The 20,768-nt window shown below is 39.5% G+C and overlaps 1 protein-coding gene across 2 annotated transcripts in view; it reads right to left on the minus strand.

Moving 5' to 3' along the window:
- The window catches only part of TNFAIP3 (TNF alpha induced protein 3), a 45,120-nt gene that overhangs the window by 12,281 nt on the left and 12,071 nt on the right, over nucleotides 1-20,768 (minus strand). The window contains exons 1-4 of one of the 2 annotated variants that reach the window (XM_089676238.1): nucleotides 20,625-20,700; nucleotides 8,351-8,652; nucleotides 2,837-3,027; nucleotides 1,439-1,586 (exon numbers count right to left, since the gene is read on the minus strand). In XM_089676238.1, coding sequence (XP_089532364.1) covers nucleotides 1,439-1,586; nucleotides 2,837-3,027; nucleotides 8,351-8,648 — 637 coding nt within the window. In that variant the 5' untranslated portion in view covers nucleotides 8,649-8,652; nucleotides 20,625-20,700. Of the gene's footprint in view, nucleotides 1-1,438; nucleotides 1,587-2,836; nucleotides 3,028-8,350; nucleotides 8,653-20,624; nucleotides 20,701-20,768 lie in introns of those variants that run through there. The other variant, XM_089676237.1, reaches the window with a different exon arrangement.

A 20,768-nucleotide genomic window follows, 5' to 3' on the forward strand; every position in this document is an offset into this window, starting at 1 on the left:
AAAATGCTAATGCAAAAGCGCTAAAAAAAAGCTGAAAAACTCACATTTTTAACGTGACTTTACACAGCTAACGTTACCAGCATTATTACAACGCCCCATGTGCATGGAGCCTAAGTCCAAATCAAATTGCTACTTTTTCTGCTGCATTTGATAAGGACTTGCAGGGAGTGACTCCTCACTCCCATCTTCTTTAGAAGCCTGACTGTAGAAGTAGCAACAAAACCCCTGCATCTCACTTCTATAGAGAAACCTATATCTTCCAATCATTCTGGGCAGTTTCTGTTGTCACTTGCAAGGTGTTTGACTGAGAGTGCAATCTTCTTCCCACCACTGATTCAGGTATACCTCCTTCAGGGTAAGGGTAGGATGTCATAAATAGCTGTGATGATTAGGCAAGATCTCTTCATTTCCCAGGCTCTCTTTTCTAGGCTCTCCCAACTAGTCTATTGGCCCTGCTTGGTTGTGGCATTCTGCTCTGCCTCTTCCTGCCTTCTGACTCCCAACACCACAAGCTGTCTCCTCTACACTAATGATGCCTTGTATCACTAAGTGCTTTCGATATGAGCCCAAGATCTGTTCTTCCATAGTAAACTTAGCAGACAGCAGCAATCAGTTGGTCTTGATCCCAAACCAAAAAAAAATGTTTTATTTAGAGACCATGGACATTTTTCTAGGTTCTACTGAGAACCATGGGTCTTATGCATTAATGTCTAATCCCTATGTATCTTTGCTGTCTGGACTTCTAACAGCAAAGTTTTAGGAATTCCTAAAAAAGCATGGTCTGATTGTTAAACAGTGTTGGTGTAGCTATTAGTATTCAGACCATTCAAACATTCAGTATTCAAACATACATATAATCTAAAAAGTGCTTGACACCAACTAAATAATGACATTCAACCACTTCCCTGACGCATGCATTTTTATTTGTCAATAACCAGCCCTGTCTTAAAGTGAACTGAACATTCCTATCTTCTTATCTGCCAAGAACAGTGCCATCTTAGCCTCTATTTAGTTCTGCCATCATCATTGTGCTGCACACATGACCAGCAATGACACCAATTGAGGTCCTGAAAGATCGGCCGTAACATATCCTGTGCAGGCACTACTAGGCAGAATGTAAATAAGGACATTGAAGGAAACAATATTGGTTTGTGTGATTAAAGGTTTAATAACATTTTTGTACATTTCTAACTTGAGTTTTCTTTTAGGAAACAGTTAATTTGTGGATTTATGTTTGCTTTAAATTAAAGCAAAATAAATTGTTCAAATACAAAGTTCCTTACCCCTCTAAACAGTATCCAGGGAATTATCTATAGTGCTCTGTTTGCCTCTGTGCTAAATAAATTGTGATAAAAACAAACAGAGGCATTTAAACCTAAAGACTATTCAAACCCACAATAGAAAGGAAGACAACATTTTCCATTTTCAATATAGTCACCTGAAAGAACAATGATTGGTCTCCTAAGGATGTTAACTAGGACGAATATATGAATTTCTTCAAGGCAGTTATACTGGAGTCCATTTTGGCCCATTGAGGGCTCTGTTGATGCCATCCTAACAATATGTTCCCATTCATCATCCCAATTCTGTGGATAAAATAAAAGTCATTTTAGAAACAAATTGTATAACTGTCAGTTTCATCATACACACAATGTTTCACATTGCAATTTCTGTGCCATGAATGTATTTAAAAATAGTCTTTCCCAAAGCTTTATCAAAGGCATTATATACCTATGACGCCTCAAAGGAGTGTTTTGTTTCTGCTTTAGGCTTGGTTGACATATATGCATTTTGCATTTGGTGCTCTCTAGTGCTTTTTGCAGTTTGTTTTGCAATTTTCTACATGCGTTTTTGACACACTCTTACCGTATTTTGTTCAGCTTTTTTTTTTTTGTTAAAGCATATTTTTTTTGGGCAGAATAAAAATGCAAAATGCGCCAAAAACACACTACCATATATGTCAACAGCTTCTCCATTAAACTCTATTGTAGAAAAAACACTGCTTTTTGCTTTTAAAAATAGTCCCGGACCCTTTCAAAAAATGCAGCAGCTCAAAAAAAGCAGAGATGTCAACACGTTCCATTGGAAACCACGTTAAATGGACTGTAGTGCGTTTCTGCAAGAAGCACAAAAAACGCATTGGTGTGAACAGAGCCTTAGAGATATATCGCCTATTGGGATGGTAAGGAACATAGGAATCTCCTTGAATTTGTCCATCCTTAAGCAGTATTAACTATGGGATGCCCTATCAAGTGGTAGTAGCATCAGCATATGGGTTTGTATGAACTTTCAATGGGGGTTGGGGGATTTCCCTCTCTCATATATATACATACACACATATACATACATATATATATATATATATATATATATATATATATATATATATATATATATGTATATATTGCTTGCCAGGTATTTTAAACCTAGCTCCGTAGTCCTATCCCTGTTCAGCAGGGATAGTCCATCCCTCTTCAGCAGCAGTTGATAGGTCGACTTCTGGCAAATTGACATGTTGGAAAACGTTTTTTGACCAACGGCTGCAGCCACTGATCAGTGTATTCTAACAGTTCCATGTCCCGCTGTCAGAATACAATAATCCAATTGGTGGGGGGAGGGGAATGGATTCCTTCATCAACGTTGCTTGTGTGGAGAGAGGAATCTGTTTTAATTTGTTCAGCCTGCTGGCTGAAAAAAAATAATCTATGGCTAGCTTTATGTCTTATAGAGGACAATTTCCATTTGTTCCAGTTATTATAATTATACTAAAAAATACTAAGAAAGTTTCAGATTCATTGATCCCGCATTGCTAAATAATTTGTTTTCCATATCTTACCCTAGTATCGTATCGAAGCCCTGTTTGTATAAACTCTGTGGATTTAACAGATTCAAGCTGCCAGCGGAATTTAAAGTTTCGAGTATCTGATGTTCTTAGAACTTCTTGTAAGGTTTTTCTCAGCAGTAAATCTGTGTCCTGCACACCCCACATATACATAGATGTGGCATGCATTAAGCAGTTTCCATCACCTACAAAAAAAAAATGACAGAATTTATATGGCAGACTGCAGACAGAAAAATCAACATATTGACTCCTAAAAAAACATAAATCTCTCCATCATGCTCATTAGATTGTATTTTTGGTATAACATAAGTACCTTTAAAACTTTATGTTAGTAGGGAAATCTAGAAGCCATTATAAAAGTAGACTGAGCATACCATAGCCTGACAGTGAGAATAGTTGTTAAGTCCCACACCTGCCTGAATCAGAATTTATTTTCCTCCCCTCATATCTGGAAATCAAAAACCCCCAGCCCCGTGTTCCCCTGTAAACTTGTGACATTTTGGATGGAATATACTTGTTAAAGTGATTGTAAAGGTTCATATGTTCTTTAAAAATAACAAACATGTTATACTTACCTGCCTTATGAAGTGGTTTTGCGCAGATCAGCACCAATCCTCTTCTCACCCCCCCCCCAGCGCTCCAGGCTCTTCCCTCCTGCTGAGCGCCCCCAGAGCAAGCTGCTTGCTTTGGGGGCACTTGTGCATGTTCACTCTCAAGCCGCCTCTATGTATCTATGAGACACACACAGCTCGGCCCCACCACCCACTCCCTCTTCACTGGTTGTGGTTGAAAGCAGTGGGAGCAAATGGCCAAATGGCTCCTGCTGCTGTGTCTCAGCAAATGAGGAGGCAGAGATCCGGGAGAGCTTCTCTCGTGCACATTGCTGGATTGGGATCGAGCTGAGGTGTAAAGGGGGGGGTGTATGCCGAAGGGGGAGCTGCACACTGAAGGTAAAAACCTTTAGTCTTTAGCAAGCCTTTTTCAGCCACTTCATATCTACATGCTCTCCAGGACTGTTCCATATCATTGTTCTGGGCTTGCTCACCTACAGTGAAAACAGCGGACTATGCCTGTGCAATGTGTGTTGGCATGGCCAAAGGAGAACAACTGGAAGACAGCTGTCAAACTATAACAAGGTGGTGTCAGAAAAGGACCTATTGAATGCTCATAAACATTAGACCTAAATCTTTCATTAGTTTTGAGCAGTTTGCCAATAAAAAGATGGCCATGGATGGGCTCCAATGGATTGCAACGAATTACATATTGCTCACTGCTGTATTAAAAAGTATGTTTGCAGCTATAACAAAAAAGCATCCGTGAGAGAGGCTTTGACAAAATTAGGCATGTCCAGACTTACGATAGTAATTTGGGTCACTAAAGCCGAACCGATTCATTGAGTCCCTGCCCTGAAGCTAGTATGTGGTCTATGAGTTGTAGAATGGCCCTTTCCATAATGCCATCTTGCATGTGTTTTCATCATGTCAAACTCATGAAACACGTAAGTCATGAAGACAAGTCATACTTGGTCAAAGTTTACAGACTTTTCCAGAAATATATTTGGGCTCATTTATTTGTGGTCCCAGCAACTATGACGCACAAGCTCAGAATACTACTCAATCAAGCATTGCCACATTTCATAATTCTGCATCAAGTTCACGCTCATTAATTCAAAATAACTTGTTTTTTTTACATTGCCCGGAGATAAAACACATGCCTATTACAACATGTCTCAAAACATAACTTCTGAAATAGATTTCTGCAGATTATATCCACTAAACCAAAGCAGATTTTCTTATTGGCACACTGCACCCTATGCCTTATACTAGAGCATATTTTTTAAATAAGGAAAAATGGAAATTCCCTTTCTGACTTTCTTGTGCGAAGCAACAGGAAGAGCTACCCTCGTTCTTCTGCTTTTACTTGACAATGAAGTCTCTATACAGCTGTTTAGGACCCTTGCACATGAATGCTTTTTAACATACAGCATAAATTAGGGGCGTTTTTCAGCACCCGAGATACACAGCTGCTGCATACAGCTGACCATAGTAATGACTGGCTATATGTGGCTGTACATAGGTTTCCACTGCTACTTTCCTAAACATACGCATATGTTGTATACCAAACGGTGCCCATGTGCATGAGCCCTAAAAGAAAATTCTGGTGATATTCTGCTTTTTTTGTCAGCTCTTCTTCCCCAGCTGGTACCTAAACAATGAAGGAACAACACACTGATATGATCAACCTCTGTGTTCGACCATTCTGTAAGCATGTCCACAGTGTTAAACTGACAGCACTTTGCAAGCCAAGGAAGCTCTGTTTGGCTCAGAGTGCTGGTCACCCCTCACGTACTGTGCCTTATACTGTACAGGGAATTATAGAAAACTAACAAATACAAAGGAAGGAATGTATATTTACTGAATTTCAATGAATACATGAATGGAGTAACAAGTGTTTACTGCTTGTCTGGACTTCCACTTTAACAAAATAACTATAGTATTGCAGCTTTTTTTCTGTAGAGTTTCAGACAGCATGCCAACTCATTTAAATTATTCCCAGTCCAAAGAGCTTACAGTCTACGTCTATCACAAACATGCACACTGGGGCCAGTTAGTGACAACCATACCCATAAGGGCCACTGTGAAAGAATATTTTTTGTCCAACTGCCCAAGTCAGTTAAAGGAAATAGGGCATCATGAAGCTTGTCTCTGCGTTCTGAGCAGGCTTGAAGTGAGTATTGTCCACACATACGTATGTGATAGGAGTAATGGGTGGCATCATATACCTGACCCACATCTCATGTAAACTGGCCCCTAAATCCCAAAGGGCCCTTATTTAGCATGCACAGACTGTGCCTCTACCTCTGCACGTTTGGTACAAACCTACTGATTTTTGGAAGGCTTTAGGCAACCAGAGCGCATAAGAAAACTAACTCCTAGTTATAGCTTTTAATATAACCATTGAAAACTTGGAAATACATTAAAAAAGTCTTTACATATTACAATCCAATCGTACAACTTTTTCAGTCTGGTTGACTTTTTTTTTAACCTGATGATTTGATTATTGCAAAGTGTTGTGGATTTTCTTTTTAATGAAAACCAATTGGAAATTCCAGTCATATCCAATTTGCTGGAGGTGATTGTAGCTGTATTAGTGCATTTGCGGCAGAAACAATTGAGTACTGTCCGTGATACTTTTTTTATTTGCACTATTAGCTCAAGCTTACTCCCTGTGTGTGAGTGTAGTATCCCCCCCCCACTCACTTTTGCTGTATCTTATCTCTAACCTCTTTTTTCTTTTTCATCCCTTCTAACGTTCTGCTGAAACTTTGTGATTTGTATAGTACTGCTTGGACTTTGAAGAAGGGGAGATACCCCAAAAGCTTGTCCTCAAAATTGTATGTTAGTGCAAATAAAAAAAGTATCACGGACAGTAGTCATATCCAGCAAACTGTCCATTAGATAACCAGAAAGGTCTTGTTCTAGCTGATCCAAGTCAGATCAAGAAAAATTAGCTACTTGTGTGGCAGCATTAAAAAAAATGACCAAACTATCATAACTAAAAAGCTTTAACTGAACTGAAAATAAAACACGGCTAGACTGTTCTATGTTCAGTAATGCTGCAGCTGCAAAGTACCTGGGTGGAGGATGAAAAAGCCCAGCACAAAAGAGCAGTCTGTAAAGCTGACAGGTAAATTTCCCTTCTATTGTAAAATGTGGAACAAAGATCAGATTTGTTTTGCCTGTGCCAATCAAAGAATGATCAGCATAAAATTCCCTGTCACTCGGAATTTCCCAGAGTTCAGCTAGATGACTGGCAATTGGCTAAAGTCTATTGAATTTTTTTTTTCTCTCCTTTCAACATAACAGCAGACAGGACTTTCCAAGAGGGCGGGACAAGCTCAGTTGGAATGCATATTCATCAGACAAGTGAAATCTGTGCAGACAATTGAAGTGGGAATTTTTCTCTTCTCCCTCAGAAGTTTCAATTTTTATATGACCCATGTTCTTCCTCATTTCATGTCATTCTGATATTTCAAGTCACACGGGTTTATTATTCAGAAGGTAAACTTCCTGTAAGGTATTCTGTGAATGTGGCGTTTTTTGAAAAAAAAAAAATTTGTTGAACGTAACTATTTTATGAATGTATGTCAGTAAAGTTCAAAGAGTAATGCTGTGCTATGACCCAAATTAGTTTTTCTTTAGGAATTATGAATAAAGTTCAGCTGAAGAAAACTAATCGTGGTTAAGCAGATGATTTTTTTTTAACACTGTAACTTTGCTGGGTCACAAAAAGATGACCTAAGTATATTTAGAACACATACACCCCTGCAAATTCTACTTTAAATATCATGGAATCTCTACAAGGAGACCCATCAAAGCAATTCAAATTTTCTCAGACAAAATGTCCCATCAGTTTCATGGTTTGAAGCAGGGGCGGACTGACAACTCATGGGGCCCCCGGGCAATAGGGGATCATGGGGCCCGTTTCCTTGCCCAAACTCAAAAAAGCCTATGAAAAAGGTACCAGGGGCATCTCATGGGGCCCCCTACTGATCCCGGGCCCTCGGGCAGTGCCAGAGTTTCCAAACGGTCAGTCTGCCCCTGGTTTGAAGTGACTCACATCAACTTCACTGTAGAGTAGACACATGGGGGGGAAATATACTAAAACTGGTGCACACAGAATCTGGTGCAGTGTGCATAGTCAGCTTCCAGGTTTTATTGTTAAAGCTTCATTGAACAAACTAGAAGCTGATTGGTTACTGTGCACAGCTGCACCAGATTCTGTGTGCTCCAGTTTTAGTAAATCCCTCCCATGGCACATGGACTCAATTTCAACCAGCTTTTAGTTGCAAAAACAGAATAAGGCAACCTACCACCATCCATTTATATATAGATGGCAGGGATGTTGGTATTTTCTACAATTGAAATCTGGTTGAAAGTCATTAAAACTGTTTGAATAAACTGCCCATGTGTATAGGAAGAATTCAAAGAACAGAAACATACAAACATGAGCATATAAAAACGCAGAAAACATAGATGTGTAACATAAATCATATAAGGTGGCAGTACATATCTTAAGTCATGGACAGTACATTTAACCTGCCAGTCTAAAACTGATGAAATATATTAAATCAGTTAATATTATTTAAGATCTGTCATAATAAAGAATACTATATATGATAAAGTAACAATCTGCTTGGAGTGTGATTTCTTTCATAAATACAAAGATAAGCAATTATGCAAGTACATAAACACACTAGTATATTAATTATCTATATATATATATATATATATATCTCTTTCTCTCGAGATTATATATATATATATATATATATATATATATATATATATATATATATATATATATATATAAAATAAATACACACACACACCTATACATACACATACACACATTATATATATATATATATATATATATATATATATATACATATATATATATATACATACACACACACACACACACACACACACACAAACTACTTACCATTTGTTTTCAAAGGGACAAGCTTCTTCACTTCTTTACATGCGTTTAACCTTTTGTGACTTTCCAGCGCAACTTGCATGGATCTGTCAAACAGACTCTTTTGAAGAATCTCCCGAAATTTGGTGCAAAAGTGACAAATCATAAACAGTTCAATAGTGAATCGGTGCATTGCTTTAAAATGATGTATGATTCCGTTGCTGGGCTTCACCATGTCCTGTTTAGTCCTTTCTCGGATTTTCACAGCCTTAAGCATGTTGCTCATGTGCAAGTCTTGTGGAAGGACCTGTGTGTTTGCCATGTTTCTGTGGAAAAGTGCAGGGAAGCCAGTAAGCTGTCATATGTACACTTAACACGCACCTGAAGGTTGTAAACTTGGCATTTTACATGTACACAGTTCAAAATTCCCCTGCAATTACAAAACTGCTATGACAAGTTTCCGAGATTTCACAAATAAAAAAAAGAGACTTAGTCATACAGCTCTGATGTAATTTTCGTATTGTAGATAAGGCGACATCTATAGAGAAGGTACTCTACAAATTACATATACATTTACCAGTACACCAGGCAATCTGTTAAGCTCGATTGACTTACAAATAGTAAAATAATGTGAAGATATTTTATTAATGGTAAAGGGTAATGTACTGAACTGCCAACAGCAATCTATCAGAACTATTTTTTTGGGGACTACTTCCCATACTTCCATATAATTTCTGGCCTAGGCCAGGATGACATGTACTGTACCCACATTATGGGTCCCAAGAGGCACTCCACATCATCAGGGGGACTGACTGCCTATTCATGTTTTTTGCAGCCTCCACCCCCCCCGATGGCGTGGCACATACAACTCACCACGAGGCCAACACACAATCCAGAAGAGACAGCTGTCCCCTTCATGAAACGGCTTATACGGCCTAATACAGGGCTAGTGCCCAACCTGTAAGAGACAGCTGCCTCCCTGATGACATGGAGTACATACCTCAATACAGGGACAATGCACAACACAGATGAAAGAGCTGCCTCCCTGATGATGTGGTGCATACCACTCATCACGGGGCCAATGCATAACCCTGAAGAAACAGCAACCCCCCCCAGTGACAGAAGATTTTGGTGTTGTGGGCCCGGATGTGCTGTAGCAAAGTGGCAGATCCCTAGGGACACCAAGTTGGATCACCAGGTGTCTGAGTATGTATTTGGGGAACAACATGGCAATACAGGTATGGGGTGGGAAAAAATATGGAGAGGAGAGTTAAGTTACTCTTTAATGAGATCCACTAATCTGTGGCACTCACATTCCAGAGTTTGAATACAAAGTATGGCAGCTCCTTAGTCAACTGCACTGACATTTTATCCATAATGTTGGCACCCAAAAACAAGAAACTGAGCACCCCTGACAGTCAATAACTTTGGGGCAGAACAGTGCTCATCTACCAGTTATGTGGTAGGCCACGAGGTGAATTATCTATATAGATTGTTTTTAATTCAGCTCTGTTGTAAATAATGGCTGTATATATTTTCATATTAGTTTCAGTCAACATAATATCCCAGGACAATCATTTTTTGGCCAGTGGCCAAGCTGTTGACAAGCCTACAAATCAGAATAGAAAATACTGCTGTCACCTGACTAGCTGTGCTGTTTAGCATGTATGTATAAAACACAACTGGCAGAACAGAAGCACAACTGGCAAATCTTTGGTAGGTAAAACAGTTCACAAATATATACACATATATATTGGAAGAGAGTATGCAGCACTACCTGCCTGGTGTTTGCAAGTTCTCCCTGTGCCTGTGTGGGTTTCCTCCAGGTACTCTGCTTTCGTCCCACACTCCAAAGACATACTGGTAGGTTAACTGACTTTTTTCACCAATAACACCTGCGCTAAATACTTTAAACCATATACTCCAGCTGCTGTATTTCACACAACCATGTGCTCAAACAACAATTCTTAGAATATACAGCACTCAAAAATTATTATACTAAATCCTCATGTAAACAAACTCACATATAAAGTGCTCTATAGTCCATAAAGTGCAACATAAAGTGCTTCTTCAAAAATTATGCAGTTAATTATTTTCTTCTGTGTGTGCCAAGAAACTGCTTCATGCAAGACCGATATAAACTTCAATTTTAATATTCAGGGCTGTTTTCAGTGCTTTTCACTCTACCACTGTGCACCACCACCATTTCAGAAAACTCACCAGACAGCCATTACCCTCTCACTTAAGAGTTGGTCTAGATGCGCTTTCTCATAGATTCCTCAATATAATAAATCACTTCCAGGAAAAACCTCTAATCTTACAACATATCACCAGGAACATCATGATATAGGGAGGGAAAAGAGAGTGCAATGGTGTAAAACCTTTTATTAAAACATTCAGTACATTTTAAAACATCCGCTATTACGCTCATATTGAATGGTGCATTCCATCCTGCACTTGGTGATCACCTCTTGTTATCACAGTACGGCTCCACTAGGCCTAGTGCTGGATGTGCCGCTGTGTTCTGGATGTTCTGCTGGGGTGACGTCACTTCCTGAAGCTCTGCCCCGCACTAGGCTTACTGGAGTCTTACTGTGATAGCAATAGGTGATCATACCCAAGTGCAGTGTGGAATGCACCATTCAATGTAAGTGCAATAGTGGACGTTTTTAAATGTACTGAATGTTTTAATAAAAGGTTTTATATCATTCGAGTCTCTTTTCCCTCCCTATATCATGATGTTCCTGGTGATACATTATAAGAGGAGAGGTTTTTCCTAGAAAAGGACCTGTAATAATTAAACAAATGCTTGAAGTGACTTTAACCATATTAGTGCACTTATTACAAAAATCATTGAGTACTGTCCATGATACTTTTTTTATTTACACTAACATTCAAATTTTCAGGACAAGCTTTTGGGGTGTGTCCCCTTCCTCAAGGTCCAAGCAGTACTGATACCTCTTGGATCTTGAAGAAGGGGACACAGGCTAAAAGCTTTTCCTGAAAATTTGGATGTTAGTGCAAATAAAAAAAGTATCATGGACAGTACTCAATTGTTTTTGAAAGTGAGTATATTGTATATTTATTAGTCTCTAGAGTCCCACTTTAACCTTCCCTAAATTCATAAATGTCATTTTAACTCTTCTCTGAATAATGATATCCTAGGTGCTTCTAATTTGCACACTGTTTGCAAATGAGACAAAAACGTGGACAATTTATTATGCAGTTCATAATCTGACTGCATCTCATTTACAATTGTAAATTTGTGTGTTTGGGACCCTTGTGTCCACAATGATGGATACTTGATTGTGACAGTTTCACAAATATTTGCATTAAACTTATCAAGGTACTTCCAGCATATTGTTAACATTTGTATGGAGTGCACAGCGCCAAGTGTTACACAGGTGCAGTACTACATTTGAATAGTAGAGGAGGGATTTATGGCTCAAACTACATATTCATTGTAAATTTGTATCATAAAATAGAATTCTGTTTCACTTTGGTGCTGCAAATGATAATCACCGTTTCAGTGTTAATTTCAATGTTGTCAAATCAGTCATTGTGAAATCTTTTGGAAAAAATTACACAGTACATTTTGGTAGTTTCGCATATTTATCACATGACTGACTTAAGCTGAAAGTCACCCCTTGTGACACTATATTGATATCTATTTGTGTGATAAGCTGACTTTATCACAGCTCACATGGAATTTACTGTGTAATATTTACCAAAGATCAAAATAGTAAAATACACACTCATTATATTTTTATAAAGCAAGACACGCTGGACTCCCCAACACTCCCTGGTAAGAAAAAAAAAACTTTTTGTGACCTTATCAAAAGGTGTGAAGCCAGACATATCCTGGGGAAAGTTTCTAGATTTGCATGCACTTTTTAAGATCTGATATTGTTTATTTGTAACGGTCTGGTTTTAATGTGATCCTCATCTTACATTTTAATAGTGTATCTTACATTATAATTGTGAAAATCCTTTAGATCATAAGATGCCAGACCCAAAAGAACGGACTGACCTGTCTGCCCACACAGGACATTCAGCAAAGCACTTACTTAATTCTAATGTATGTTTAAAGAGTAGCAGCTTCTACGACAAGCTTAACACCTCTAGTCCATTTACTTTCACTGCCAAAAAGAGATATTAAAACCAAACATCAAAACTTTAAAATCCATGTGTGCACTTCAAGGGTTTTCCACTTTCAAAAAGCCCCTTTTTCCAAGCATAATAAGACATATAGGTATAAACAGAAATACCAACAGAACACCCAATTACTCATATTAGTCATATCTGGACTCTCAGAAAGGTTCTAGAGTGATTATCAGCTGCATACGACTTCCATAGATAGTGATAATAGGTGATCCAAACAGGTATTTGTGTTAGCATAGGCGTAGGTTTTCCTTCTCGTTTCCCTAATCCTTCACTCTATATGTAGAAAAGAGAAGGAAGTGGTTAACCCCAGGTATGCTGTTACTGCACATCTCCTTACTTGTGCAGATGCTCATGGTGGGCTCAAGAACATGCTGATATTTCATCACCGTGGTACTGCCTGTTCTAAAAATCTATTTATTACCAGGAGTCTTTGGGGCAACCCAGTGGCTTAGTGGTTAGCACTTATGTCATGCAGCACTGAGGTTTTAGGTTTGAATCTGGGCCAGGACACTGTCTGAAAATAGCATGTTCTCCTTTTGTTTGCATGGCTTTCCTCCAACAGTCCAACGACATACTGGTAGGTTAATTCCTTTCTGTCTAAACTGGCCCTAGTATTTGTGGACATATTGGCTGTGCACATGTATTATCACATTCTGCATGTTGGTCCCAAGTGCGTGCAAACAAGAAGGCTTGAGGAAAGACCTAACTACCTACCTTGTAAAAAATGTGCCAAGAAATTCTATAGAAAAGGCTATCAAGCATGCCCGATGGGGTGTCCGGAGAGCTGGCCCATAGAATCAACAAGTCAGACAAGACTGAACAGATATCAAGCACACTGAGGAGTTGATTTACTAAAACTGGAGAGTGCAAAATCTAGAGCAGCTCTGCTTAGCCAATCAGCGTCCAGTTTTTTGGTCAAAGCTTAATTGAACAAGCTGAAATTAGAAGGTGATTGGCTACCGTGCACAACTGCACCAGATTTTGCACTCTAGTTTTAGTAAATCAACCCCTGAGATTCTTCAGAGGACCATATGACTGAATATTATAAACTAAAGGAGAGAAAATCTAAAATTATTGCACTGCAACCAAACTGTGCAAGAGAGCTCATAACTAAAAGCTGGTTGGTATTTCACCAGCATTTTCACTCTTTTTTCAGCAGCAGCACCCTTTAAAAGTAAGCAAAAAATAGTAAGGCACCCAGTCTAAAATGTAAAAAAACATAAATATTAAAGAAGTACAGCCAAAACCATTTGGCTGTACTTCTCCTGTGGATCACAGGAGTGCATTTCGTTCTGCACTGCTGTGGCTGAAGCCCGCTGTCGGCTGATTTCACTCAGCTGGTCCAGATTAGGGAAAGATCCTGACTTTTAGGTTGGGATCCAGCCCAGAATTTGGAGTGGCACCTGGCTCAGCCTCTGAGCAAGCTGTTGAGAGCCTGAGCCAGCAGCTCCCTCCCTCTCCACAGCCTTGCGCTCCAGTGAGTGCAGAGGCGGGGCAGAGCAGACAGCGGTGACTAAGGGATCATGTACACTGCAGCTGATAAACTCACTTTTGAACACTGGAAATTGACAGCAGGTAAACGCAGGTTAAAAAATGGAAGTTTTGATGCGTTTGCATACCGCATTTATGCGTGTTTGCGTTTAGAAGCGTTTTTAAAGATAAGCACAGAAGAAGCTCCCAAAAGCCCAGAATGCACTGAAAAGTGGTAAATTATTAACCATTTCAGACTGTTTCAGAGAAATACACTCAGTAGGAGCAGAGAGCAGTATGTGTTGAGATTACTTAGGTGTGAGTTGCTCATTAACATTTCTTTTGTTTCCAAGGGTGGGAAGGTGTCTGGTGGAGTGAGTCATTAAGGTAACCTGGCAGGGGGTCCACATGAGGAATTTGAGGTGTGAATGGTCATTAACATATCTTTTGTTTCCAAGGGTGGGAGAGGTCTGAGGTGTGAATTGGTCATTACAATGTGTGACAAGCTTGGTAGGAACATCCTGTGTTCAGTGTTTTGTCCATTTGAGTACCATGAAAATGTTTTTCATGCATTTTTCATGATGAAAAAAGGATCTGGACAGCATCTGGAAATGGAACAGTTAAAAAGCTTCTAAATGCAAACGCTTATAAATGCGGTTAACCGCATTTACAAGCGTTTGGCGTTTGAAACGCTGATAAATTCTACTCCTGAACGCAAGTTTATTGCGTTCAAAAAAACAACTGTAAACTCAACTGCCTGTAAACGACGATGTGTACATGGAGAAAGGGCTCCTAAACATGAGTTTATCAGCTGCAGTGTACATGAGCCTTAACAGCAGAGGTGAGAACTCAGCGATCAGCGGTCAAGTGAACGCTAAGTTCTCACGATTAGAGCCAGCAGGGGACAGATGCAGTATCGCACCGCTGCTGTGTCCACCTAGGTAAGTATGATTTGGGGGAAAAACAAATCTCTCTTTTAATTATCAATGGGAAACCCAAGCCGAAGACAGTGCACACAACCACCTTGATCAAATTTACTTCATATCAGAAGTACCCCTTTACATCAAAGTCCCCTCTTCACATCAGAGTTCCCCTCATCACATCAGAATCCATCCTATACATTAAAGGCCCCCTTAACACTAGAGCCCCCTATGATATCAGAGTACTTTAATGACAGAGTACCCCCATCACATCACAGTCCCTCATTCAGATCAGAGACTCCCCATCTTCGAGTCCTCTCATTACATTAGAGTCCAACAATCACAGAGTCACCCGTAACACAGACGCCCTATCACATTGCCGAGCCCCCCAATCACACAGTCCCCTCTTCACATCAGACCCCCTACCTTTTTGACTCCAGCAAGGTGGCAGAGGGCTGGGGGTGGAGTTGGTCAGGAGAAGTGTGAAAGGGCCCTTAAGCACCTTTGATGCATTCCCATTGACCTACAATGGAAGGTGCCTTTTGGTGCACTTTTAAAAAAAAAGTGCACCATAGATGCAGCATGCAGGACATTTCAACACACAGCACACCTGCAGTATGAATAGTTACATGGGATTTAATGGGGAATAGTTATGTGTTTTTCTCGCCCTGGGAAAAGCATGGCAAAAGCACACCAGTGTGGCAATAGCACTCTGTCTCCAGTTTGTTCCAGCTATGTTTCACTTTAATCAACAAAAGACTGATATAGACAAAATTTTCTGCTGCTAAAAATGTCTTATTGAGCAACATGAAGAAATGGCAACAGTAGGTGTTTTTTAGGCTGAGTAATACAGAGTAACTTGCTGATGGCTAAAGTAACAAAAATTAACTGACCCTGCAGGATTGTTATCCGGTCTTCTGTTGTGAAGAATATGTTATGCTGTTTGCACAAGTTATATTAGTGTTAACGCTGATAGAATTACACATAATTATTTTAGTAAATATAAACTGCTAAATACCTTTTCTCATCAGCAGTTGGAGCAGTCTTATGACTTTTATCAGCATTCAGCAGAGCACTGGTTAAAGCCTGTAGGAGGAGTGTTCTTTCTGCTCTAGGAGGATGCAGAACCCCTGACCTCTGTCTGGACAGCACTGATTGGCCCTGTGCTGATCACATGCACTCTGCCAAAAAAAAAAACCTCTCTAGAAATACACACCATACTGAGCATGTGCAAAATACCTACGGTTCAGTCTGTCTTCAACTGTGTACGTAGCTGTTTGCCAAGAGCTTTTATTTTAATGTAATATCTGTGAGATCTACGTCAAAGTGGTTGTAAACCCTTACATATATCCTGTGAAGTGACTGACCTCAGGTGATACACAGAGATGAAACAAATCCTTCTACATACGTTGTTTCTGTTTACCCGCAATCTTCTCTTTTCTACATCTGTTCAAAGTCTAGAATCTATTAAGCTTGTCTAAGAGTTTAGAAAACGGGTTGGAGAGACAAAATTACATTCTTCAGAGCTTTGAAGAGAGCTGATTGGAGGGTTAGGAACCCCCCCACCCTTTTCACACAGGAACAGAGCTACGCCTGTCAATCTGCTGGAGGTTCCTCCCCTGTCACCATTTTTCTCTTGGTGTCAGGAAAGCTTATCATAGGTGATTCATGCTGATAGCAAAGGAATTAGACACATACACACTTAGAAATGAATTCATGTTTTGTTCCTAGTTGTTCATGTGAGGTTTACAACCATGTTAGGATGACCACGCAGGATATGAGGTTGTTGCATGACATGATCTGCTCGCAGACCAATGACAGATTTTTAAACAGTTTGTACATCTCATCTACATTATGGAACAGGGATGAGTGCTGCAGTCTGCGCAAATCCAAATCATCCTCAGACTAAAATGATGGCATGCAGCTTGAGGACTCATTTTAATAAAAATTATGAAATACTATGGATGAGCAAAATTGAGAATTTCCTTAAAATTTCGATGAACTTAAAAGATTTTGGTATAGTCTTGCCATTTCGGTGAATTGCATAGGAGTCGATAGGGAAGGTGAAACTAGAGTTGAACTCTGGGCAGAAACATTTTGCATACTGTAAGCAATAATGTTATTACCAAAAATACTGCAAATAACAAAGATTATTGCTTCCCTTTAGCAAATATGGTATTCAGTGTGAATGTAATGCTTCAGGCACCACATATGATTCCTTTTATTCTGAATAATAAGGGCACTGTGTCCTTAAAATACTGTTTGTATGACCGGTGGCTGGCATACCCACTCCTTCCCCAGTCCACCAGTCATGTAACATCCCTGCTGTGTCTATTCTTACCAGCAGATACCATGTAAATATGGATGTGTAAAAAATCAGCGAGCGCTTGTGATAATAAAAGCAACTGTACACTAAAAAGAAACCATAAACCTTCAGATAAGATATGCGTAAAAAATTGTGCAGCGCTAAAATACTCAAAATCTGTCTTCAATAAAAAGCAGATAATATCATTAAAAGTCCATAAATATATATATATTCGAAGTCGCGACCCAAGGTGACTTTTTTACGCATACCATGTAAATATATCACCACTGGCTGTAGTGGAAAAACTTGTGCACCTTAGACTCGTGGTCTGTCCAGCCGATTAACACAGCCAAATTGTTTGTCTGATGGAGTCTCCTGGTCTGGACCAACACCATGACATAGCAGTATGATTGACAACAAATTCCTGATCTGTCACACCTGCTGAATGGACTGTGAATCCCCCCAATCCTGCCCTCATGTATGCCCATTGAATGAACTATAATTCCCATGGTATCATTAACTTTTCATGCGGTTTGGTGTGTCACGATTTTACAAAAGGGCCGTGTACTTCTTCATTCATTGAAATGAATAGACTGCCCCATGAATGATGCTCACAAATGAACATAAAACACTCAAGCGCACCGACGCACACACAGATGTGAGCCAAGGCTAATTCTTAATAGCACTGCCATGCATCTGCGTACATTTTTATGCACACCAAACTGTGGTTCAGTGTGGCATGATAATAAAAAAGGGTCAGGGATTTCATTCCTTGATTTCTCACTGTTAGAGCAGTCCGTTTAAATGATTGGGTGGCCCTGCATGTGCGGCATGAGAATGTGAGTAAAACGCATGTGCGCACCCGCACGCACATAGATGTGAATCAAGGCTAAACTAAATAATCTATACTCAACTACCCTAAATAACACTGCCCCCTAAAAAAAAAAAACGTTCTATAAATAAACAGATTTTTCTTCCAAGCAAATTTTATATAGGCCATTCAAACGGTAAAAAAGTGAGAGTGTTCACTTTGGTGAACTTTTGCTGCAGACAAATCTGTAACTTAATTGCAAACTCAACTTAGTAGCTCATCCTAATTGCACACAATTGCAAATCATTTATGGCCAGCTACGCAGGATCTTACTGGCAGAGGATGACCGCAAGGCCCTGCCTAAAAAGATGTATCTGTCATTAATATGCTTCTGTAAACTAGATTTCAGACGCATAAACGTACTGATCGGCAGAAATTCTACCATTCCTATAGATCAAATTTACATGTGTACTCATGAACATGAATTTACGAGCCCTTGCTTGTGACTGCAAAAAAACATGACATTGTTATCAGTACAGATCTTTTTAATCCTTAGGACTTGTGCATATTGGGCTTTAAAAAGGCCACTTTTAGGAGAGTTTAATAGGGATGCACCAAAATTTCGGTGACTGAAAAGTTTCAGCCGAAAACAAGCCTTTCGGCCTCAGGCCGAAATGAAAAATAGCACCGATATAGGTGCCGAAAAAACCCTCGCCGCCACCGGCCGCCGCTTGGTAGTTCCACCTTACCTGAGAAATGATTGTTCCCGGCACTGGGCATAGAGATGAGTGAAGGAAAGATGGCCGCCACACATCTCTATGCCCTTGGAGGACCGGAGCGATGTCACTTGCCGTTCTGGCCATTTTTTTTTTTTTCTAAAGCACTAGATCAATGCTTTTTTTTGATCCAATGCTTTACATTGCAGAGGAGACATATGGGGTCTTATTGACCCCATATCTCTCCATAAAGAGGACCTGTCACTAATTCTATCACAAGGGATGCATGCATTTCTTGTGATAAGAATAAAAGTGATTACATTTTTTTTTTAAAGGAACAGTGCAAAAAAACCCAAAAACATTAAATACATTTTTTTAAAGTTTAAAGTGCCCCCGTCCCCCCCGTGCTCGCACATAGTGGTGAACGCATACGTAGGCCATGCCCACATATGTAAATGGTGTTCAAACCACACACGTGAGGTATCGCCACGAACGTCGGAGCAAGAGCAATAATTCTCACATTAGAACTCCTCTGTAACTTTACACTGCTAACCTGTAGACATTTTTAAAGCATCACCCATGGAGATTTTTACGTACCGCAGTTTCATGCCATTCCACGAGCGTGCACAACTTTAGAGCGTGACATGTTGGGTATCTATGTACTCGCCGTAACATCCTCTTTCATATTTTACAAAAAAATTGGGGTATATATTGTTTTTTTCAAAGTGTATTTTTTTCCAAAAAATATATATTCATTTTTAAAAACTGAGCATTTCAGTTTTCGGCCAAGTTCATGTTGAATTTTCGGGTTTCGGTTTTGGCACCAGAAAACAAGTGTTCACTCTTTTTTTCTGCCTCTAAATGCCCTTGAACGTAAGCCTATGTGTCCATGCACACATAGGCATTTACAGGTGTTTAGCGGCAGCAAGTCCACCTCCACTGCCATTGCGTTCAGGAGCAGCAGCATGTTGGCAGAAGAATTACTTGATGCGTCTACATGTGCAGTAACGCTAGGCACGTTTAGTGCTTGAGAGTTAATTCACTTCAATGGCCAGAAAAAATTATCATCATGGCCAATTAAATGAATTAATACCCAAGCGCTTAACATGCCTGTACGCATTTACAAAAACATGGTTTTAAGTGCATTTTTGATCTACTATTCTCCTTCCAGAAGAAGGGCATTCAGGAGAGCGGAGCAAATGTCCAGTGTGCATAAGGCCTTACTTATCTGAACGCAATGCATTATTTTCAATGCCTTAACAAACAGCGCAAAAGATCAATAAAATTAGAATAAAACAGAAAAATGTGCATCCATGTTCTGGTACTTATGCATGTATGAATCTATATTTTTCTAGATGCATCTACATACATACATGCACATATGTGGTCATGCATAAATAGAATCCTTTGCTACAAAAATGAATGGAATAAGAAGTTTATGGATGTTTACAGGTCTATATGGTTGTGAACGTCAGCCTTTTACAGACTTGCACAGGACTCTATCCTTAACACATGATACTTCTGCGAACCTCTGCCAGCAAGATCCTATGTAAATTATGCCTGTGTGCAAAGAATCCTAGATGTGTTTAGATGTGTACTTGTACAAATTACTCATCACAGATGCAGATTTTTCTATTTTGATTTGATAGATCAGTGCACTTTTACCAACACAAACACAGTTGTATGCATGGACCAAGAGCATAAAATACTGCTTCATTCAAATCAGAAAAAATCTACCATACTATTATGGATCTGAATGCAGCATTTTGTACCTCTGTGTGCATGAGCCCTCTAAGCCGTACTATGGTGACCAGTCTAACTTATCCCATGCCGTCTTCCACTCTTTGTGTCTCTCTTTCTTGTCAGTACGGAGTATAAAACAAAACAACAATCCATTAGCAGTGTACAGTACCTTCCTATGACCGGCTACAATACTCCACATCTGCTGGCAGATCCTCTTCTCAGTGATCACTATACTCACACTTCCCTGTTGTGATGCAGACAGTCATGTGACATCACTCCTTCCAATCAACATCCTGCTCTGTGTTTCTGTCCA

Source organism: Staurois parvus, unplaced genomic scaffold, assembly GCF_062004578.1.
Source record: "Staurois parvus isolate SC_StPar_1 unplaced genomic scaffold, SC_StPar_1.0 ptg000165l, whole genome shotgun sequence".
Classification (NCBI taxonomy): Eukaryota; Metazoa; Chordata; class Amphibia; order Anura; family Ranidae; genus Staurois; species Staurois parvus.